This window comes from Triturus cristatus, chromosome 12, assembly GCF_964204655.1.
Source record: "Triturus cristatus chromosome 12, aTriCri1.1, whole genome shotgun sequence".
In the NCBI taxonomy this organism is placed as follows: Eukaryota; Metazoa; Chordata; class Amphibia; order Caudata; family Salamandridae; genus Triturus; species Triturus cristatus.
This window is the reverse complement of record NC_140595.1, coordinates 620,715,620-620,740,319: the sequence shown is the minus strand read 5'-3', so window position 1 is coordinate 620,740,319 and position 24,700 is coordinate 620,715,620. Positions and strand designations below refer to the sequence as shown.

The window sequence follows — 24,700 nt, the reverse complement described above, 5'->3', positions numbered from 1 at the left end:
ACTCGACACGCTGATGTCAAGGCACGATCTCTTTTTTCCTTGCATAAAAATCCTTTTGCAGTTATCACAGCGCGCAGACCTCCTATCCCTGTCTAATTCCGTCTCAATCTGGGCCCGGGGGGAGATAGCGGGCTGGTGGCGAGGCTGTCTCTGGGATGATACGTTCTCTTTCTCCTTCAGGGACCCGCATGGCGGAGAAAGGAGGATTCAAAAACCGGCACAATAAGCATCTCTGACAGATGGAAGGTTCTAGAAGTCGGGGGAGCGGCGGGGAATGTGCAGGGGGGTTACCTACTTACGCATTCTACAAACACAGCCGAACTCAGCCGAGCGGTAAAGGTGGAAGTCAGAAATATGTGATTGCTCGGGCGTGAACTTGCATAGCTCCCGAACACATCAGTGCGGGTGGGGAGAGGGGTTACAGCTTTTACCAGAATGGAATACTAAATAACTCTAAAACATAGTTGCATACAAAAGGCATATACATCACTGAAAATATATTGGTTAAGCTTCAGCTAATATTCCGTAGGTATGCATGCGTCTGATCACCTTACAAAACAGAAAAATAATTCTTGCGACACAGAGTTTAACAAAACCGTTAACACTTGACTCCCATCCGTTAAGTTGCACTGCTCACGAGTGGTCCCAGGGGGAATTTTCCCTATGCCGGCGTAATCTTATTCACTTCCCAGCGTTTCACAATATGCTCGTTATACAAAATTCACGAAATGACACCACCCTGCGTAATGGCATGTCCATTTGGGTAAACATCATATTGCAGGAGTTGGGAGCAACATGAACAAACAGAACATGAGTGACTGTTGTTCACAGTATTTGTGTTTTTGTTGTATAAAATGCATCCTTATATCCCAAAATGGATGAGAGGACGCATTTCCTGCTAAAATATACCTGTAAATGGTAGATTGGCATTTTGTGTAATTTTTCAAAAATGTTCATGCAATCAGAAATTATATGAATTTCACACACCCCTACTCATGCCCTCAAGTTTGGCATCACACATCACAAATTTCCTCATCAAGGATATCACTAGTGATGTCATATCTCAACATCGCTGACACCATTGATGACATCCTGTAGGAGGCTGGCTAAGTATATGGTGCATACTTATTTAATTGAAGCACCTTGCACTAATCCAGACAACCCATATGGTGATTTTAGTAGTCTTAGACAACCTTGTAAAGCTCTCTAAGTGGTAGCTGTGGAGAGCAGCCTTCAGGCTTAGTCCAGTAGGAGTGTTAAGCAGCTTGTTTTACCAGCACTAATCATATAGTGAAGGTTAAACGAAAAAGAACCACACAGTGTATATATAAAAATAGTTCTATTTATTATACCACTCACTAACACATTGGTATATCTCCAACCCGGAGCAGGGGCTTAACACAGGGCCCCGCATCCCCCGCTTTGCGGGGGGGCCTCCCAGCTGCAGGGGGCCCCCTCAGCACAGCGCTCGGGTCTGAGCGCTCCAGATAAAATCCGGAGCAGGGGCCCCACTGTGTACATTGCAGGGGGGCCCCTTAAACTTTCGTTACGCCACTGACCCAGAGATATTACCACAAATCCACAATAGTACTTCAATTGTAACAGGTAGGTAAGCACAAAATACAGTGGTCTCGGGGGGGGGGGGGGGGGGGAGGGGGGGGGGACGAACCATAGATTAAGAAAGTGGAATGTGAACTGTGACCAAAATCGGGACTTGGATCAGGAGACTCGGAGGAGCTGGGGACACAAGGAATCACCCAAGGTAAGTACTCAGGAACCCCACGGAGGCTGTGTGCAGAGTGGGAACACAGCCGCGTGTTCAATAGAAGTCAACGGGAAAGTCGCGGGTACAGTTTTGGAGAAGGACCCTTCCCAGTGGACCCTGAAGAAACCCTGTTGAAGACAGAAGGTTGGAGAGTCACCCTAACCCATGGATACCCCAGGAACCAGGATACCTACACCAGGGAAGCCGGGTGCATAGGTGTGAACTGACGTCGGAAACCGCAATAGACCCCAATGGAGGACTTCAGGAAAGATGCCGCTGGAGAAAACTGTGCAGGAGTCTGGTGAAATCCAAGGGTGGATTCTTGAAGTGAAGAACCTGTAAGCAGAGGTGACAGAGTCTTTGCCACTCAGAGGTGACCAGGAGGCAGGAAAGAGCAATGCCCACTGATGACGGAAGGTTCAAGTGATTTGACGGTGACCTTGTTGCTGCAGCTGTGAGGACCAGGGGAAGCTGAGGAAGACCAGGAGCCGTGCACAAGCTGTCCCATGTCGGATGTCGAGAACCAGGGGTCGGTGTCCAGCAGTAGCACCAACAAGCCTTGGCAGCTGCAACAGGCCTGGAAAGCGAAGAAGGAGCAACGTTGGGACCAGCAAGAACCAAGGGACTTACCACAAACAGGAGAGTCGTGCAGGCACCGAGCAAACGGGGTGCCCACTGAAGCAGGAGAAGCCCCTCAAGAGGACCCACAGGCCGAAGGCACAGGAGTCGCAAGAGGACCTTGAGCAGCTCACCAAGAAGGAAGTCTCACGGTGCAGAGGATGCAGTTTAGACGCTGTACTTGGCAGTAAGAGATGCTGGAGGCTGGAGCTTCTTGTAGCCCGAAGATCTCTGGAGTGCTTAGCCAACAGGCCTTGGCAATGGCAAGTCGAGGCAGTGCACAGGAGTTCGGTCCCAGCGGTTCAGGCGAGGGATAGTGGCCTCAAAATTGCAGAGAGGACAGGTCAGGCCTTGAGGGAGTTGCAGAACCAGCCCCTGTGTTGGTGAGCCTTTCGAAGTCCGGGGGACGTCAGGAGCAGCACACCGTTAAGCTTCGTCGCGGTGCCTGCAGCTGCAGGGGAGTGATTCCTTCACTCCAAGGGAGATTACGTTGGGTGTCCTTGATGCCCACAGGTCTGTTAAAGATCCTGGATGAAGCACAGACACAGGCGACGAAGAACACTTGCATAACAGCGAGACCAGGAGTCTTCCTTGATGCAGTCTTGGTTCCAGGCAAAGTCCAAGTGTCCAAACGGTCGAAGAGTGACTTGGTTTTAGGCTCGAGTCTTGTCCCACGACGAACCTGAGGACCCACCCACAGGTAAGCCCTTAAATACCCTAGGAAAGGGGTTTGGTTGACTCTGGGTCCCTCCCAGCGGAAGGGCTGGACAGAGGTGAGGATACTCCCATGTCCTATGTCCAGTTTCGCACCAGAGCGGAAGCCAAGGGCTACCTGAACTGCTTCAAATTGGAGTATGCAAGGAGGGCACCAAATGTGCTCTTCAAAGCAGTCTGGTGGCGCTGGCAAGCACCCCCAACCCAATACACTAAGTCCTGACTGGGGAGGTGGTCACACCTCCCTGTAACAGGAAACCTATTGTTCTACCTTCCCCTGCTCGAGCCTGGCTCAGCAGCAGGAGAGCAGAATTGTGGTTTTGGTCGGCAGCAGCACTGGCTTGCTGTCAGACCCTGAAAGGCTGTAATCAGGAGAATAGGGGGACCCCCTAAGGAGCCCCCCCCAGTACATGGGATCATACTACAACACTGAATTCAATGTTGGGGTAGGATTCCAACCTGTTTGATACCAAACAGGACCAGGTTCGGTGCAGCCACTATATAGTTAGACATCTTGTAATGACTGATGTCCACTATATGTATCAAAATGGCTGACCGCACTTACAAAGCCTGGAGAATCGACTCCGGGGTCTGTAGGGGTGTCCTGCTCATGCAGGGGCACCTTCACATTTATTACCAAGCACCTTGCCCTCAGGACTGAAGAACCTGCCAAAGGGGTGACTTCTAGGTATTAAGTGTAGTGATCTCAGATATAAGGGAACTTATATCGGTCGTGAGGGGTGCTAGCACCAACTCACACAGGCTGCAACGGCAGGCCTGTAATCACAGTTTGAGTGGTCTCTCATGGGTGGCGCAATACACGCTGCAGCCCATGGAAGACCCCTGGTGTACCATATACTAGGGACTTACAAGAGTATACCAGTAGCCAATCCCGAGTGTACCCAAGTGCTCACCATGTACAATTTAGGGGAGAAGCACAGAGACTGGGGTTCTGATTAGCAGGATCCCAGTCAGACTAGTCAAAAAAACAAACTAACACCAGCAAAAAGTGAGGGTAACCATGAAAGCAGATCCTACTTTCCTACACATCCCTTAAGCGGCTTTCAGGGAAGGAGACTGTAAAGGACAAAGGCTATGCTCTAGGCTCACATTCTGCTCTGCTTCAGGAAGGACCAATCTGGTCGATTCGTAGGCAATGGGTACACAGAGAATGACTTTCTTGAAGTTCAGGCCCAGCAACCAGAGCACTAAAGGAGGTGTACAAAACTGTAGAACAGTGGTTCTTAACCTTTTGACTTCTGTGGACTCTCACTTAATTATTACTGGAACTCAAGAACGCCACTAAATCATTATTAGAATCCATGGAACCCCTCCCCCCCACCCACACTGAGTCATTACTGCAAGCCGAGGACCCCAGCCTAATCATTTTCTATCATTTGAACTGGGAAACAATACACAACAACTAAAGAAAGAATCATTTGTAAAACAAATAGACAAATGGCAAAATCTTATTTACCTCACAAATATATACAAATCCATTTTTTGATTTAGATAGGAAGGTTGGAGCTTTTCTAAATTCAATTGAGACCACTCATCGCCCATCTATATTCTGTTTGATGCACTTGCACTGCTCCCACAAATACATCTCCGGATGCTAATTTAATATTGAACCTTCAATTTAAAATTCGTTCACATTTACAAAATGTTTTAAAATTTTCAATCGTACATTTCTCTTATTTATTTATATGAACTCTACAAATATATTAATATTATTTAATTTTCTAAGCAGTCGCATGCCCTGTGGATAGGCCTCGCGGACCGCCATGGTTCCCCAGACAACAGGTTAAGAACTACTGCCGTAGAATCGTTTCTGGGCTGAAAGCCTGTCGGTATTTCTTTAGGAGATGCCCAGACAGGCCTGAGAAAGGGATGTCGAGTGGAGGCTGGCTTGTGGGGAGGAGGACTTCAGTGTAGGGCCTGGGCAAAGGGGAGAGCCTGCACAGCGTTGCTAAAGGACATGTTCAGTGGAATCGGGAAGTAAGAGTGCAGAGTTAAGGTGCAGATGCAGAGCAGGACAACGTAGAAAACCATGCGGTTTGCAAAGCAAAATAGGCTCTTAAATCTGCCCCACTTCATCATCAGTGCATGGGCAGCCCAGGGGTTAGATATTGCACCCAGAGGCTCACAGGAACGTGGCTAATATGATCTCTGCTTTCAGCATCTTTTCCCTTCCATCCGGAGTACGGCTCCTGCCATTCACATTGGCCTCCTCTATTGGGTATGGCTCTGGGTTTTACCCAATGGACTGTGTGCTACTGTGTCCTTGGATCGCATAAATGACACAGTCAATAGTATAATTACTGATGTCCCGTTTGTCTGCCAGTGTGAGATTATAAGGAGTGCACTTCGTTAAAGATCCATGGCCAACTTAACTGGCGACTGCTTGAAAGTTTCCAGTTTTCTTTTTACACTGCCTCACAGCACTTAATTTCCATTTGCCAATGTCATCCATTAAGCAGAACCAAGAAAACCTTAACTAAAGATATTTTCCATTTGAAAGGTTTTATGAATGATATCCCCCTTCCATGTGGCCACAAATTCAACTACAGCGCCTGGATACTCGGGTGGGTGACAAGTAGCGCTCTACAACTCTACTGATTGATTGACTGAATGAACTGTGCAGAGTCTGTGGCAGTTTGAAGGTGGTTTTGACTACTGCACCCAGTCCTCGCACTCAACTGGCTGTTGCCATCTGGGTGAAAGGTGTTGCTGAAGGTTACAAATTGCCCTCAGTTGTTCTGCTTCTAGACAAAGGCTATGACCGTGTTGATTGGCCATTGGACGGAAGGCTTGGTTTTTGGCCATGCTCTTCGTCCAATCCCCATGCACTCGGAACCACTGAGCTCTGCCTTTGCCAGTCTGTGGCATCTACTGGGCAAAAGGCAGCCTTGCACCTAGACTCCTGCTCCGAACCACTGGCACATAGGGCCCAGGTTTCTACACCTGACCTCACTGTGCAAAGGCTTCAGCCATGTGAATTGGAAAATGCATGCAACAATGAGCTGTCACCAATCGCACCCTGTGTCCATTTCTCATGCACCTGGACCCACTGCAGACTGCTTTTTGGCATACATCCTGACGCCACCTAGCATTGATAATAAACTTGTACATACTATCTCACTCCACTTAAACAATTACACCATAAATAATATCACTGAGGTGATGAGCGCTTAGTTGGACTTAAAAAAATAAATAAATAAATAAGAAGTGGAATAGTCATACATGAATAAAAGACAGAATCCTACAGTGTCTTGTGAGAACTAATAAATGTGGATGGAAGGCATTAGCTTACAAGCTGAACAAACCTTTGGATTATGTCATTCCAAAGTATGCAATACTTTTTACAACTAACAAATGAGTTTGGGTCTCCTTTGATGAACTTAGTCTCATCACTCCCGCAAAGAAGTAAAGCACAACAATGTCCCCAGTAGGGAGTCTGAACGACAGCAGCCAATAAATAAATCATTGACCACAAGAAGTACTGAGCATCAATAAAAGGCCCAGGTGGGAACAACCATAAATGGCCCTGGGAGTGATAGCATCAATACTGCCCTGAGGCAGTAATAAATATCAATGGCCCCAATGGGTTTTGCGTTACAAAAGGTCTTAGGAAGCTTGTTTCCGGTCCAGGGAAGGCATGGCTTGGCAGTTCGGGCTGGACTGTTCCCGTGAGGCACAGGGTCAGACTGATTTGCATATGGCCATGTCTGAACTGGAGTGGCAGAGTGGGCTAAAGAACGGTGATGGATCAAACCCAGATCTGTTGACTGGGTGTGAGTGTTTGATTGGTTCTGATGCTCCGTCCATCACCACCCCCTTTTGTACCGCCCAATGGGTTTTGAGCATCAATGGGTGCAGGCAGTAACACGATTTAATGGCCTGAAGCATTAACAAGCAGCAGTGGCCCCCAAGCAGCAATAAGCTTTAATGGCGCCACCCAGAAATGAACATCAGTGGTCCTAAGCATGACTCTCCTCAACTCCTGCATTAAGGAGAATTAACAGTACAAAAGTGATAAAGCGCATCAAAGGCCCTAGGCAACATGGGGTATCAATGTTGCTTAGCATTTATAACTATCAACGACCTCAGGCAGTAATGAGCAGCAAGCCCCTGAGGCAGTAAGGAGTATTAATAGGCCCATGACGTTAGAAGTATCAATATTGGTGAAAGGAATAAAAAAATGCCCCAGGGGGTAATGGCAATTAATGGTCCAGAGCAGTAATAAACGTTTCACAGGCACAATGATTCAAGCAATAATGTGTTTTTAAATATCCCCTTGTTATTAAGGAGCACTAATGGCCACATATATAGATGTGCCCACCTTACGTAGCAGATTCAAATGAGTTGCTGACTTTAATTTTAAAATCTTGCAATTCACTTTCACAGTTGTCGGACGTCGATCATGAAGAGGCCACCAGAGCAGCGGTCAGCTATCCCAGCCCCCCTTCACTACCACTACATCAGCCGCCCCATTATCCTTCCCAAAATGACAAAAAGGGTATTAATTCAGCAGCAGATCCATTATGTCCATATAGCACAAAAAAAAACTCTTTAAAAGACAAAAACTTTAAAAGCAGAACAGAATCAAAGTTCACTAAAAGGAGCTCCATAAGCAACTTCATTTGAGGTGTCAACAGATGATGAGCGTAGACATACCTCTGCAATAAAGAATTTAACAAAAGTCCCTCACACATATAGCCTATTGGAAACCTACATCCAGCTTTCACGATACCCGACATTCCAGGTCCTTTCAGGATTACTTGCTGTCACCGCTTCTTGCAAAAGGGGCGGGGCTAGAGATCAGGCCATTTTAAGCCACTTTAATGGTCATCACCATGATTCTCTGGGGTATAGTAACATAATGACAAAAACCAACACAATTTACCAATAGTTCCTTCACATTGTTCCAAACTGAAGCAATTCATAAGGGACAATGTTAGGAAAAGAAAGGCAGGCTCTAGAAACTTAGTAAACATAAGTCTGAGTAACTCAAAGCTCATCATTTTGCAGATTATACACCAGTCTTGCAACCAAATAAAGAAGCACTCAAACGCCCATCATTAGCCATGACCATAACTCTGCCGTGCACCTTCTTACCTGCCCGGCAGGGATGTGTCCAGGCCACCAAGCAATGGCCGGCTCCCTCATACCTCCTTCAAAGGTGGTCTGCTTCCCACACAAAAATGGTGCATTGCTTCCTCCTGGGGAAAATGGAGATTGTAAAAGTGAGAATCGGTGGGATTTCATGATGAAACATTGCATGTCCCGTGTGAGTGATTGGGTGTATGGCATTCAGGGTGTTCAGAAATTGTGCGTTGATATGCTGGAATGCAAAGTGTTGTGAAGGTCTGTAATGCTGTGTGTGGAAGCCGGGTCGAGTGTTGGAGAGGCAGTTGAAATGAACTGTTGTAGCTACGTGATGTGCAGATTAACTACTACTAGGGTAGACCCCATTCAACTATGGACATAAACTGAATAACAGTATTGGCTCGATGCATAAAAACCCATATATGTACTAATCTAAGTGTTTTTGTATGTTAAGAATAAATATCTGACTTTATTTTGAAATTCACAAACTATTCTAGTACACCTGGGAAAGTGCAGCTGGGAACATGACCGAATTTGGTGTTAGCCTTCAAATATGCAACTTGGGGAAAAAATCTATTCTTGCACTGGTCAAATACAAAATTGTATGGTTGGAATGGGCATTAGAAAAGTTTATAAACAAACAAATGTGTTTGATGTGTTCCCCAACAAGAGGGCAGTTATTCATTGGATGCCCAACCCCCGTCCCTGGAGCAAAAGTTACTTACCTACGGAAACGATCTTTCTGGTGGATACTCTATCTACCTGTAGATCCCTCACCTGTAGAACATCACCAGGCATCTGACTGGATTCGGAAACTTCAAAGCTGTCCCATTGTTGGTAGGGAGTGCTGGCTTCGGCTGGCATTAGGTGAAGTCACTAAAGCCATATAGTGCCCGCCCGGTGCATCAACGTCAGTTTCCGACCATTTTTTCCCCAGTCTTTGAGGCAATAGTTAGATTGACATTGACAGATTAGTGCAGTACCAAAAATAAAATGAAACATTATTAATTTTCCTTATACTGCATCCATCAGACGGGGACGCAGGTGGGTCGGAGATAGAGTGACCAGCAGAAAGATTGTTACAGCATGTAAGTCACTTTTACTTCCAATGGTTACTTGTACCTGCAGATTCCTCAACTTTAGAACGGATTACAGAGCAATACCCTGCCTAAGGAGAAGGGTTGATGGATGGTTGCACTAGGAAATCCTGCAGAACCCCTACAGACTTCCGAATCCAGGCAGTAGTGTTTGGCAAAAGTGTGCAGGGATGACCACATTCCCACCTTGCAGAGCTCTGCTATGGGAATGCCTCTGGCAGGTCCAGAAGTGGTGGGCTTGGCCTGGTGGAGTGGGCCTAGATTCCTTCCGGAGGGTGTTTCTTGGCCAAAGCATCGCAGGTCTTGATGCAGAGGATAATCCATCTTGAGAGGGTCCTCTTCAGCACTGCCTCTCTTTTTTGGCCCAATGGAAAGCTGGTAATCCAGTCTTCCATCCTTGGTGCATTCTAGATAGTAATTGACTGCCCACCTGGGAACCAAGCAATGTAACTGCTCCTCCTCCTGAGTGGGATGGGGTGGGGGGTAGAAAGTCAGGAAAGAGATGGACTGATCCAGATCGAATGAAGTCACCATCTTTAGTAGGAACGTAGCCCTGGTTCTCAACACCAACTTATTGGGGTCGACACAGGTAAATAGAGGAAAGGATTCTAGAGTCTGTAACTCGCTCACCCGTCTGGCGAAGGTGATAGCCTCTAAAACCACAGTTTATAGGGTCAACACACTTAAGGGACAACTATGCAGAGGCTCAAACAGCGTCCCCGTAAGAAAAGTCAATACTAAATTAAGGTCCCACTGGAGCACAATAAAGGGGGTTGGAGGATACAAATTTGTCAACTCTTTCAAAAAACGGAAAACAGTGGGGGGACTTGAAAAGAGACAGCCGGTCCTGCAGACGAAGAAATGCAGACAGGGCACCTAAATAACCCATGATAGTACCAATCGCACAACCCCTCTCAGCAAGAGAAGGTGCGTATTGCAGGACCTAGGACAGCTTGGCCTGCAAGGGGTCTACATTATTGTCTGCACACCACGCAACAAAGTTTCTCCATTGGCCAGAGTAAGCAGATTTTGTGGAGGGAAGATGCGCTGACAAGATGACATCCAGCACCCCCGGTGGCACCTGCAAGGGACTCGGATGTCTCCACTCAAACTACAAACATGTAAGTGGAGGTCCTGGAGGTTCGGCTAGAGAACCATTCCACCGAAATGGGAGAGAAAGTCCTGCTTGAACAGTAGGCGAAGCCGAGGACAAGTGGAGAAGTGCAGAAAGTCTGCGTACCACACCCTTCTCGGCCAATCCAGTATAATGAGAAGGACTTGGGCCCCGTCTTGGTGAATCTTCCGGAGAACTCGATGACTCAAGGGTACAGGGGAAGCACGTAGTGCAGCTGAAAGTTCCACCTCAACTGAAATGCATCCCCAAGGCTCCCCATAACAGATACTGGAAGGCGCATAACTGCTGGCACAGAGTACTTTTTGGGGAGGCGAGAAAGTCTACCTGAGGAGTCCTCTACTGGGCAAAGATATTTTGGGCTACTTTTGGTAGAAGAAGCCACTCGTGATCGGCACAGTGACGTCAGACCAGGTTGTCGGCTCTCACATTCAGAGACCCGATAAGTGATTGTTGGTGAGCCAGATCCCTTAGCAATGTGCCCAAGACCACAGTCTCAATGCTTCTAGGCAAAGGAGGTGAGACTCTACTCCTCCTTGCTTTTTGACGTACCACACTGCAGTCATGTTGTCTGTCAAGATCTGGATGGACCAAGCTTCGATGCATGGGAGGAAGGCCTTGAGCGCCAGCTGAATTGCCATCAGTTCCAGAAGGCTGATGATAAAAAAACACTGTTTTGGAGACCAGAAGCTCCTGTCCTCCAGATGGGCTCCCCACCTTATGTGGAAGCATCCATCACTACCATAGCGATGGTTGGAGGGAGAGTGAAGGCCATCCAGAAGCTCAGTTTTGACTCGATCTCCCACCAAGCCACTTTCGCTGCAGTGCAGGGAGAAATCATAATGTGGTCTGACAGGTTTCTCCCATACTGTGGTGACTGCCAGCGGAGGGACCATTGCAGGGCTCTCATACGCCAACATGCATTTGTGACTAGGAGAATGAAGGAAGCCAGCAGACTTGAGAATCTAAGAACTCTTAGGACTGGGACCCTTGTGCCTTGGTGAAAATTTGGAATTATTTCCTGGATGTCTGCAGTCCTCGGAGGCAGGGGAAAAGCACAAAGGAGGGTGATGTCCAGTACCAACCCCATAAATTGGAGTTGTTGGGAGGACCACAGGTGAGATTTGGACTGGATAACCAAAAAAAAAGAGACAGGTGGAGACATGGTAATGCACCAAAAAAGTGAACAATTGTTTCCACAACTCTCAGGAGAGAGCTAGTTCTGGCTCTGAATCAAATGCGTGGAAAAAAGGAAACTGACATTGATGTACCCGAGCAGGCGCTATATTGCTTCGTGGTGTCACCAGGCACTACTTCAGACATCAAACCAAAGCCAGTACTCGCTACCAGCCTAGTGGGAGGTTTAACGTTCCTGATTCAGTCTGATGCCTGGGGATATCCTGCAGGTGAGCATGCTGCAGGTAGAAGTACCAACCAGAAAACAGATTTACTCACCCTAAAAAAGTATGTGTAAGTCAATCTTTTTATGAATGCAAAATCAAGTTTTGCGATTACAAATTCAGCTTTATACTTGTAAAGAACAAGTTCCTTACTTTTGGTAACGCCTTTTCTGGTAGAGACTCTATCTAGCTGCAGATTCCTTAGCTTAGACTATTCCCCAGGTGTCAGACTGGATACAGAATTTTTTTAGCAATATCCTTGTGCACCAGTAAGTGATGTCATTTAGCTCCATGTTGTGTCATCATAAATGACATACAGTTCGCAGAACATGGAAGATGAGAGGCTCGGTAAGGAATCTGCGGCTAGAGTCTTTACTAGATAAGTCGTTACCGAAGGTAAGTAACTTGTTCATCTGATAGAGACTTCTAGCTGCAGATTCCTAACTTTAGAATGGATCCCAAAGCAGACTGTGTTACACTAAGAAGTCCTGGAGGTCTGAACGGGCAAAATGCCAGTCACGCCTGACCTGATTGTCTAAGCAGTAGTGTTTGGCGAACGTGTGCAGTGATGCCCATGTGGTTGCCTGACAGATATCCAGGCCTGGGACCCCTCTCGCCAATGCAGTGGTCGCAGCTTTATCTCTGGTAGAAGGAGCTCTTAAGCCCTCAGGGGGCTGCTTTTTAGCCATCGCATAGCAGATTTTAATACAAAGGATAATCCATCTAGTGTTGATTCTTTAATGAACTGCTTTGCCTTTCTTCACACCCATAAAACCAACTTTGGTGCGATCGACAGTGTGACTTTTGGGTCCAGACGTGGAGTCTCTCCTCTTCCTTGGTAGGATGAGGGCAGGGGCGAAGAAGGAAGGAAGTGTGATAGTCTGCGTGGCGTAAAAAGATGCCACCACCTTTGGCAAAGAGGATGCTCGGGTTTTAAAAACCAACTTGTCTGGTAAGAAGAAAATGTACAGGGGTTAATGGATGAGTTTTTAATTTCGGAACCCTCCTGGCAGATGCAATTGCCACAAGGGGGAGTTTTGATGGTCAGCAGTCTTAGAGGGCAGCTGTGCATCAGCTCAAAAGTTGAGCACATGAGGAAGGTGAGGACTAAATTCAGGTCCCATTGGGGCATAATGAAGGGGGTAGGAGGAAACCCCTGTTGCAAACTGAAGTAGGAGGATCACCAGTAAATTCTAGGAGGAACAGAGTGGAAACAAGCAGCTTTTCTTTCCAGTGAGCGAGAAACTCCATCCACTCAGCACAGCCTCTGCCCAGAGTCTGCCAGTACAATTTTAAGTCGTAACATTCCGCATTCCCTGGAGAATGCAGCACTGCTCAGCTAGTTCAAAGAAGAACACATAGACATCAATACAACTGTTAAGTGAGAGATATCACGCAAACCTTTAAGGAAACGAGTCATAACATATGACTTGAACAGGAAAGGTTGGTCTGGCAACTACAGGATGGCAGTACTGGCAGAAAGGAATCCTTTAACTGTGCCCAAAAGCAAAGCCTTGCCGGGCTGGAACAAAAAGTAGAATTTCAGACAAGGGTGTAGACAAAGTATCAACAGGTTTGGATACACATGAAGCCACAAGATTGTCCCATTGGCAGACGTAAATCATTTTCGTGGAGTGACGCCTGGCTGCCAAGATGACATCACACACTTTGGGAGGGCGGTTGAACATTCTCAACTGTCACCATTCAATCTCCACGCATTTAGGTGGAGAGTGTGTAGGTTCGGCTGCAGAAACCTGTCCTGCTGCTGCGACTGAAGATCCTCCCGAAGGGGAAACCAGATCAGAGGACAGATGCTCATGTTCAGGAGTTCAGGATACCGGAATCTTCTTGCTCAATCCAGGTGCACCAAGATGACTTGGGCCTGGTTGTTCTTGATGTTCTTGAGCACTCTGGGGAGTGGCGTTCCTCAGATAGCCCTTCAGGGAAATAGGGCTCCGTATCTGATTCAGGCCATGTCGGCCTGGTCAGGACTGGAGCAGACATCATGTAATGCTGGTCCAGCTCCGTATCGGGGTTGGGAAACACAATGGATTTACGCTGCCGGGAACAGACCCACTGGAACAGTCGCCAGAGGAGGTATTGAAGTCGTGGCTGGAGCCGATCTGGATCCACCAACAGATCCTAAGGGGCTGACTGGTGCCGAAGGCAGACCCGCCAGCGGAGCTCTAGTCAGAGAACCTCCTGAATCCATGGGGCCCAAAGGCACTCCAGAAGGGTTCAGTGGCCTAAATATGAGGGTCATGGTCATGTAGAATCCAAGAAGCTTGTGCAGAGGTTGCTTCAGTTCTGGGAAACTCGGGGAAGCTGGAACGGTCCCAGTGTCAGACACCGGCTGTAGAGGAACAACCTGTGAGCGGGCCTGGATGTGTGGTTCCCTCACATCGTCCAAGAGTGGGAACAATGTGGAGAAATTAAAGAGTGCTTGGGCTTCTTCTTATGGGACTTGCCCGAAGAAGTCCTAAAGCGCGACTAGTATCGAAGCGAGCGCCTCTGGGAGCAGTCCCGTAACCTAAACGCGAATGGGACCTGGAGCGGCGTGGAGTCACATGGCTTCGTGGCCCACTCGCAGAGGGCCTTATGGTTTATGTTCTGACACTCCATGCAGGACAGGATGTCGTGGTCCTCCTCCAGGCACCACGGACACACCAAGTGGGTGGTCCGTCACTGACATTTTTCAAAGATGGGCTCCACAAAGCTTGAACTCAGTAGGTTTCTTTGGGGACATCTTCCGCAAAATAGAGATTGAAAAAGGCTGAATAACTGTGACAAAATGTCAGAAAAATCCAGTCAGAAAATTACTGAAGGGAGCTCATCCACATCTGTGATGATAGGGGGGAAAAGAAGGAACTGAGGTTAGCGTTCTGGGGTGGCACCTATATAGGCACTACATACGCAGACGACAGCACGCGGAATTGAACGACGTCACGTACCGGCGCGCAAGGAGATTGCTCAAAAATTTCCAGATCGTCTGATGCCCGGGAATATTCAACGGTAAGAAATCTACAAGTAGAAGGCTCTATCAGAAAAGGGTATTTGCAAGCTTAACTTCAAATTACAGGCACAAAGACATTTGTGAGTTGGGCTCCTGTTATCTTTTCATAAAATCCCTCTCCTAAACCATATAGGGCCATATGTAGGTAACATACTATTTACCGATTCATAAATACCGAATTTTACCGATTCGGTATTTATGAATCGGTAAATAGTATGTAGGTAAATAATCGGTAATTATTACCGATTCGGTAAATATCGGTATTTAAGAATCGGTATTTACCGAATCGGTAATAATGCATCCCTTCTCATTCATTCCTATGGGCCTGGAGGCCCATAGGAATGAATGGGAAGCCAGTTACTATTACCGATTCGGTAAGTACCGAATCGGTAATAGGGGAGGCATTATCATGGGTGGCAGGGTGTCACATTGACACCCTGTTGCACCCCTGATTCGTGCATGTGTGCACATGTGGCGCACATACATGCCCTAAGGGCATGTATGTCTGCCACATGGCACTTTACAAATTGCACAAAAATGCTTTTTTAAAGGTATTCGTCATTTACCATCAACTTGTAGTTGGTGGTAAATAACGAATCCAGACACCAATAATGCACTCACTTGAGTGCCCCCTACATAGCATTTCTGGATTCGGTAATTTACCGAATCGGTATTTTACCGATTTCTTAAAATTCCGATTCGGTAAATACCGAATCCAGAAAATCGGCCACCTACATCTCAAGTGCCTCAATACCGGTCGGTAACGGGATATTTACCGATTTTCGGCCGTTACCGACCGGTATTGAGGTACCTACATATGGCCCATAGTCTCTATACATCTCTCAGCTCTCTACTTTATTCTCTCAATCAAGAACGCCCTCTCAATCTGTTCAACAAAGTAATGTTATGAGTATAGGTGGCAGTCCATGTGCAAAAACCCTGTGGCGTCATGTGAGGGGTAAAAGTGGAGAGCTGGGATGCTCAGTGTACGGTGCAGTCAGATAATGTCAGAGTCTCGAAGTGTTCCTTTGGGGGAAGGTCTACTATTAAACTTTTTTCACTGATTGTGAACCGTAAGTCAGTGATTCATCTGAAGGATGATCCAAATGGGTTCTCTAATTCTCCATTAACAGTCATCTTTGTTGCCGCAAGATGGACGGGGCACGCAATTGTGGTGTAATTCTAGATTATGTGCCATTTCGTCTAGCGAATCAGGCCAGGGGAACTGGGCTCACTTCCTCCACTAAACAAAACCCCTCAATTCCCCTGATTACATTTACCTCTATCATCCCTATCAACCACGTGTGGACTCATACAACTCTGAGCCAAGCTACTCAAACTCATTGACCCTAAAGCAAGTGCTGCCTTAATAACCATTTCAGAAATCCCCTACCTCACCATCCGTACCAAATGCGCTCCCCACGGCCCTTACCAACTCACTTCCCTTAACCAAATGCTCCAACAACCTCACCTGCCATTTCTACGCAATCTGAAATCTCGCAAAAAACACCAGTCTCTACCAACCTTACAACTCAGCTTCCCTTTCCGCTCCAGTCTTAGGATCCCTTACTCGTCTTCAGTTTTCAGTTTCCCTTACTCACTTGAACCGCAGGTTTTATTCCCCTAGTCTCCTTCCCTGTCATTCCCAAAACTCATTGTATCTCTCACTGCCAAACACCACAATTTTCAACACCTTCCCCCAGTTCTTAGGCATTTCTTACTTGTCCTGTGGCATCTATTTCTTATCCTTTTCCCTTTCGCTGCTGTAGACCTTCTTACTTACACAGAAAGTTCTTCACACCCTTCTGTGTAGAGTCCCACTGCACTCCTATCAGTCAAGGCACTCTTCTGTTCATGCAAGTGCCTTTTAGCGAGTTGAGTGTTCATAAAGGCTTCCTTTATCAAAAAAGGATCTACCTGTGCATGTCTGAAAGGATGTTAGTGGATATTTAAATCTGACTGTCCTTCCCCAGGTATGTGGCTCCGTCTAAGGGTGCATGTCTCCGGTGGTGTTACAACGTTATCTGAAGTGATATCAGCATTAGCAGATATGATTCTATATAACGGCCCAACTCTTCTCTGTGTGGTGGATTATAGGGGAGGAAATATCTGCCGAGCACTGATAGTTACACAAAACAGTAGCACTTATAGGTGCCACAGATACTTACAGAAGACACCCATATCTTTAAAGGCCTCCGATATAAAGCAGCTGGCGGTGGCATTCATTAACTACTAGTGGTACTGATCGGCACCTGGAGTTAATTATAGATGCTAGCGGTACCTGTGGAAACATAGGGTCTCATTATGATGGCGGTCTGACTTTTGTCCGACCGCCATCATATCGGGAACGGGACTGCCGACTTACTGATGGCAGTCCCGCCATGGGAATTACGATGGGATTGCCTTCAAGGTGGTCGCAAAGTGTATTTTATGTATTGCGGCGTGTGCTGTGGGCTGCAAGCACACAACACAGTACAAAAAATAGACTTTTTGTATATCCCTGCACTATGTGGCAGGAACCATGCGGTGCCTGCCACATGGTGCAGGGATATGTAGGGAGGCACCATAGGTGCCCCCTATGTCCCATGTCTGAGGGCCAAGGGGGAAAGGGGGCCCACTATGGGCCCCCAATGTCCATTTCTGCCTGCCTTTTCATGGCGAGTAAACTGCCATAAAAAGGCCGGCGGGAAGGGACATCGTAATCCCTACGCGGTGCCTGGCAGGCACTGCCACCATTGTAGGGATTGCAGTTCCCTCCGATGGGGATCCGTGGCGGTTGGTCTCTCTTACCACCAACCATCCGCCCGTCATTAAAATACGGCAGGCGGTGAGGCAGGGTCCGATGGCGGTGGGACCTTCACAAATGGGCTGATGGTGGCGGTCCAACCGTCATCGTAATGAGGCCCTAAGTACATGAGGTAGCTACAGGTACCACTAGTAACCAGCCAGCAATAATACATATAGCCATCAGGGGTCCCTAAATACAGCACAAATAGAAATAGGTGCCAGTGAAACTTATAGTCAGGAGCGTTACCTACTTTATTCAAGTGATACATATAGCCACATGTAATACCTATAGAAACAGTGCACCCTTTGGCTACCAGTGAGTGGCATCCAAAGGGAACCAGTTGAAGGCGTCAGCTGAAACGCATTGGTCATTATTTGATTTGGATTTGTGCCACATAAATATGCAGCGTTCACTAAAGACAATGGAATAATAATAAAAAGAAATACTGAATAATAAATCTTGGAGGCTGACTGTTCATTGGGCCGCTGCGCGAGTGGTCCGTGGAGGAGAACCACTTCATATTATATAAATATATATATAAAAATAATCACTAATGATGCCCATAACCAGCAGTGATAAAAAATATCTAGCAGTAGTACCTACAGCTGCCAGTGATATTGACCACTGGCAACGGCATCCATAGCCCATGGTGGTTCCTAAAGTCACTGCTAGGGACAGTGGCAGACAGCGATAACTGTAGCTTCCCATGAAACCATGTAGTCCCATGCATGACTTGAGCATGTGTTTTTTCATGCTTGACGTCCCCCAGTGCCGTACAATGTGTTAGAAATTAACTCACATCCGATCTTTGAGTGTGTGTATTAGAAGCTGTCTAGAGAAGATGGGCGCCCACATCTTTGAATCCTTACAAGATAAACGCTGGCAACAAACCCCAGATTCCTACCTTCATTAGGTGCAGAAATGAGAGCAGCTCCATTATCAGATGTCAGGAACACAAACGTCTTCTCTGCAATGCCCAGGTTCTTGAGATGTGCCAGGATCTGTCCAACGCCATCATCGATCTCCCGCACGGCATCGCCATACCTGGGGCAAAGACAGACAGCCTTTCCATGGGCTTCTTCATAATGCGGCCAGCTCAAAGACCATCTACAGCCTGACCAGTACTGCCATCACTACCCCTGAACATAGAAGGACAAGTAATCAAGAGATGGACAAGGAACTGGTTGAGAGGTCCAGGACCCACACTCTTGGGGACAATATAACAATATAACAAAAAAGAGGGGTGCTGTTCCCTTGGGGGGGGGGGGGAGAGAGATAAACAGGGGAGGAAAAGAGCGCTCATGGATGGATCTAAAGAAATGATGAGGTGGACCCGGGGGAGGGGGATCCTGGTGATCAGATCTGAATGCCCGCACACACCCAGGATTGCATCATGCTTCATCATAGGGCGCTCCTCGTCGAGCTGGCACTGCAATGCTCGACGGTGCCCCCATTGGGGACTCTCTTGCAGAGATCTTTTGATCTAGCTGTATGGTGAATGCCAGTGAGAGGGTATTGGTGTAGGGTGAGGTTCAAATGATTAAAAGAGTCTAAGGGAGACCAAGGACTGCTTTAACATGATGGCCCCCTCGATACAGTAAAAACAGTGGGGCTATCCGTCCCAATACTGTACTGACATCACTAAAAGGTCAACATGTTTCATGCCTAGGTAACAGGAGGGTCAGTGGCATTTCTTCAGGACCAGGTAACTGTACCTACACTGCTATGGATTGGAACCAAGAGATACTGGCAGGTAACCAATACAAAACAGTTCACCTGTGCCTGCTGTGATGCAGGAAGGAGGATGCAGCAGTGGTCATTTGGTTTCCCGCAGCAAGGTGTGGCCTCTGCCTTCTCTAGATGCAAAAAGCATATCTGCAGCTGCACGACACCCAAGTACAAACACAGACCTGTTTCCACAATCATCTCAGGCGTAGGAATAAACACTAATAGAACTGTTCAAGTTCATACACAGAACGTGATACACTGATGACATCTTTAACAGACATTTGTCTGGTTTTAGCACAACTGAGTACACATTTAGAGATGATACCCTTAGCAGTGTGGTGCCTGGCAGGACAGGTATATTACTGCATTATTGTCCCTGGGAAATAGGTACATGGGGTACACCTATGATCCAATCATAGCCCACTGTAGAGATCATCAGTCCTCATATGCTACGAAGGCAGCTTGTTCATCGCCACACATGTACAGTTCTAACGCAAAGCTCCATACTTTGGTGCAGGTCACTGGTCAATTAGTTGTGTCCAATACCACGTAAATAATCCGAGATAATGTCTCCAGGCTGCTAGAGAAAGCTGTCCCTGGAAGGTGGTAAAGATGGCTGATGAGCCTCAAAGGGATGCCGGGGAGTTTTCAAAAGTATATATTAAGCCCGTAGGTAGTAGTAGAGCATGCGTAGGACCAATCAATGAGTAGATTTGTAGAGAGATTATTGTCAACCGTGTAGGTATACAGGTGCTTGCTCACAGTAGTAATAGCTAAGTCTACAGCAGTGGCGGCTGACAGGGAACAGGGGTGGTGCGGCGCGGGGGGGGGGGACAAAACATAAGAATGAAAAAAAAAACCACCTCCTCACAGCCGCCTCTGTCTCTCCTCCGTCGTTGTTTCCTGACAAGTTCCCGAAGCACACAAGCTCCCCTAAGCCAATCACAATTCTGCAATGCAGCGTTGCGATTGGTCTGAGCGCCATTATTCAGCGCTCCGACAGGGACAGGGAGCCTGTGAATGTACAGCCTGGTGGGGAACATGCAAAGTGCACATGACTGTTTGGCCGGCCCAAGACAGCCAGACAAACCATCATGCGCACTTAGAGTGTGCCTGAATCAATCCTCCCAGACTCTGACACCAGCCCCGCCCTAACCCAACCCCGTAGCGAAGAAAAATAAAATGATAATAATGTTATTATCATGTTACTTTTTCCTGTTCTGACAGCAGTGGGGAGACGCTCCTCCGCCTTAGTGGAGGAGTGCCCCTGTTCTACAGGTCATTTATGAGCACTCTGTGCTTGGAGCAGACAAGCAAGATAGGTAAGCCCTGCCCAGGCTCCTTGTCGCTACATGACCCCCCCCCCCCCCCCCCAGCCCCCCTTCCCTGATGTCTCTTGTTCTCACCTGCGGCCTTGTTGCTGGCTCCAGGAGCACCTCAACAGAACACTGAACAAGAGGTGATCACTTTGATAGGAAGGATGATGTATTGTCCTTGGGGGAGAGGGGGGAGGAGGGGGGGGGGAACAACCGAGGAAGACCACTGCAGTTCATAAACAATGACGTCATGGCCTGGCAAATGACACTGCGATAGTTAAAAGCCAATTGCAAAGTCTCAGAATGTTTCAGTCTGTGAGCATGAGAAACCGTTAAATACAAAATGGCGGCTGGCATGGGACAGACGTCAGCAGGAACGTGTCAGGAACAGGTCTCTTTCTAAAACCCGCTCCGTGGTTATGTTATGTTATACTGCTTTTGTATCCTGACGAGCTATCCCTTCATAAGCAGTGTTTCGGCAATATTGGGACAGCAACCACAAACTAGACGGCTCATGCTGCTGGCTTCAAGGTGTTTTATGGTTCAGTCCACAACAGCCGCGGTCCATGCAGGTAACAGCGGTGGGGCTGTGTAAGGGGGGATTCCGAGGGACGATGTTGAGGGAAAATGTAATAAATAATAAATTTTCCGTCAGCATCGTCCCACGGAATTCCCGGTTATACGGCCCCACCAACCCATCGTTGTTACTTGCAGGGGTCATCTGGCCATTGCTGTAACAATATTACAACCCCCACCCTTTACTCTCTGCGGTAAAGACTACAGAACCGGTCAAAGATACCATCTGCACCAGTGCCCGTGGAAAAACATCATGGAAAGCCCACAATCTGAACTCCATATGACCAAGAGAAATATTTGTTCCATGAAAGTTTCACAAGGGTTACATAGCGAGTAACAATCAAGGCTCACAGAATGAGGAGTTGATGGCTTTCTGAAATCCTACCACCAATATGACTGAATTGGCAAGAAATTGTAAACATACTTCGTATGGACAGAGTAGATAGTATAGACACACAGTGAAGTCTCAGCCCACACAAAGATAACAGTGCTTGAAACACCAGTCAGAAAGGTCAAATTAAGAAACCTTGTTCCAAGGTCAACAGAGCCCAGAACACAACAGGCCATCTGCCACTGAGTTTTCCCAAACACAGTATAATTCTCCCTCTTCTAACCATTTCAGAAAGAAAGTCACATCTTTCAATAGTTGCTCAAAATAGCTCAACATCTTTGGCATGTCAAGGTACAAGCAATGCCCGTGTACAATGCAGCTGATAGCATAGTGCCTGCAGTAGAGACACAATCACACTGTTTACCCACATTTCTTCATCAACAGCATTAAGTGAAGTTTACATGAAATGCCTGGGCCCAGAATCATTCTGGGGTCCGGGTTCTACACTGAGGAGACGGGGACTGGGAAAGATCATGTGAAAAAAAAAATAAAGGAGAGCAGCCAGACAGTTGATTGCACTAAATAGGCAACTGGGCAAACCCACTCCTTTATCCTCCAGTCTACATCGTTGTTTGAGCGTACTGTAGGATTTCTATAGAGCTTTGGCACCCACTTACGAGGCACCAGAGTACTTTCAATTTGGTTGAGTAAGAAACTACTCCATTTGTTGGTTAAGGCGGTTCCTGCGCTAAGGTGGAGGAGCGTCGCCCCACTACTCTTTGAGCAGTGCAAAAAAAATAAACATAAAATGATAACATGATGTTATTATCGTTTTATTTTTCAGTGCAGACTCAGAGCCCGGTTAGGGTGGGGCAGGGCTGGGCTGGCCAGAGCAGAGGGAGGAGTGCTTTGCACTCTCTAAGTGCGCATGACGGTTTGGCCGGCCCTCTTGGTCCCGCCAACAGTCATGCGCACTTTGCATGTTCTCCACCGGGCTGTAGCAGCCTAAGTGGAGAGCATGCACAGTCTCCTGTCTGAGTGCCGAACCATGGCGCTCAGACCAATCACGATGCTGCTGTCATGGTGACAGCAGCGTCATGATTGGCTGGAAAGGTCGGGGAGCCTGGGTGCTACTGTTCCATGCTGCCAGTGCTGAGAGAAGAGGACGGAGGACAGGTGACAGCGTTCACAGGTACGTTTATTCTCAATTTGTTTTGTTCAAACCCCCCCCCCTCCAAGGCAGCCACCACTGGGAAAACAGGTGTGTTGGATGAGTTGTCAGCAATGAATGCTGTGATTTGGGGTCCAGCAGGAAGCCTAGAGATCTGCTCCAGACTTGATGTGGCAGCATTTAACAGTGACTTACGTGTATCGCTGTATGATAGATAGCCAGTACTTAATTTGAGCTAATGGTTACAGATAGGGAAACCGGTCCCAAGATGCTTGTTTCCGGTCCAGGGATGACATGGCTTGGCAGTTCGGGCTGGACGGTTCCCATGAGGCACAGGGTCAGACTGATTTGCATATGGCCATGCCTGATCCGGGGTGGCGGAGTGAGCTGAAGAATGATGATGGATTAAACCCAAATCAGTTGACTGGGGGTGAGTGCTTGCAATGTTCAACACTCTGTCCATCATCCCCTTTGGTTTTGCTTTGTTCACCCTAAGTTGGCAGGGTATGCCCAGACGTGGGTCCCTTGCTCACTTTGCCACTGGATTCAAGCTAGCCTGGCTGATGACGGCTGAATAGCCAGAAACCAGTCCCAGGATGCTGGTTTCCGGTCCAGGGAAGACATGGCTTGGCAGTTCGGGCTGGACTGTTCCGATGAGGCACAGGGTCAGACTGACTTGCACATGGCCATGCCTGAACTGGGGTGGCGGAGTGAGCTAAAGAATGATGATGGATTAAACCCAGATCAGTTGACTGGGGGTGAGTGTGTGCAATGTTCAACACTCCATCCATCATCCCCTTTGGTTTTGCTTTCTACAGATAGGGAACACCAGCACTCATTTTGGGGGCCCGGCACTTATTTTTCCTGCACCACACTTTTTCTTTTACAATTCAAACTCTGTGGATAGTGTGAGCATTGATTTTCTGTTAATAAAAAGAGTACTAAGATTGGCGCTTGTTCCAACATTAGTTTGCGTTAAAACTGTCCTCCATCTTTACTCAAAGTTACAGGATATCAGAAGATGACTGTTTCTAAACAAAACTAATTTCCTTTTAGCTTGAATAAGCAGAAAAGGCTCTTCGAGAGATTTCCTTGTTGCGCTTAATCAAGGGCAGATCTTACTGTCCCAGGCTGTGTAAACAATGTACCAGCAACATTGTACATCTAAAGCTGTGAGAATGGGTGAATCTTAATGTACCCTTGTGCTGAGAGAATCTTCGAGTGTATTCAGTAGTAAAATGTTTCTTTTAAGATGTTTCCTATTGGTCCGATCTATGAGAATCATGCATCCCAATTGAATGTATGAACCTCTTTGTCAAAAGCCCTATATAAAAGTGTGGATTTTGATAGTTAGAAGACCCCCCTAACTTCCATCTTAGAAGGCAAATCTATGCCGTATTTCATTTATAAATGTACTGAGTTCTTTGAAATTATTTATATTCTTTGCTGTAATTTGCCGATTGTAAAGATATGCATCGTTTAGCCTGTTCACCCCCACTTTTTGGACTGATGCTGGTGGTTTTTCGACTCCGAGAGTGCACGAAAGACTGCCAACCAGACCTTAGTGCTACTGGTTAACCCTATAAAAAAGTTATGTTTAACTGGATACACTCAATTGGCACGGACAGACTTACTTATAAGTCCCTAGTAAATGGTACCCAGGGCATGTAAGGCACAGTGTGCACACAACTGCAGCACTGTCTGTGCCATCCTGCGTGTAACAGAAGTAAAATGGATCCCAGCCAGCCACTGCAGACTGGCAAGACAATGTGTCACACTGCTAACTCGACTTTGCCATTACACCTAATGGAAAATGGACAACTTCCCTAACGTAATATATGTAAGTCTACCCTAGAGAAAGCCTATAGATTCCTATGGCAAGGAGCTATATATTATTAAGTAAGACATATGTTTTAATATGTTTTAACAGCAACACTTCCAA

General features: G+C 47.1%; 1 protein-coding gene across 1 annotated transcript in view; it reads right to left on the bottom strand.

Moving 5' to 3' along the window:
- Window positions 1–24,700, bottom strand: part of GALNS (galactosamine (N-acetyl)-6-sulfatase) — a 242,258-nt gene that overhangs the window by 130,030 nt on the left and 87,528 nt on the right. Inside the window, exons 8-9 of the mRNA XM_085639221.1 lie at window positions 18,541–18,680; window positions 8,216–8,319 (exon numbers count right to left, since the gene is read on the bottom strand). Coding sequence (XP_085495347.1) covers window positions 8,216–8,319; window positions 18,541–18,680 — 244 coding nt within the window. The remainder of the gene's footprint in view (window positions 1–8,215; window positions 8,320–18,540; window positions 18,681–24,700) is intronic.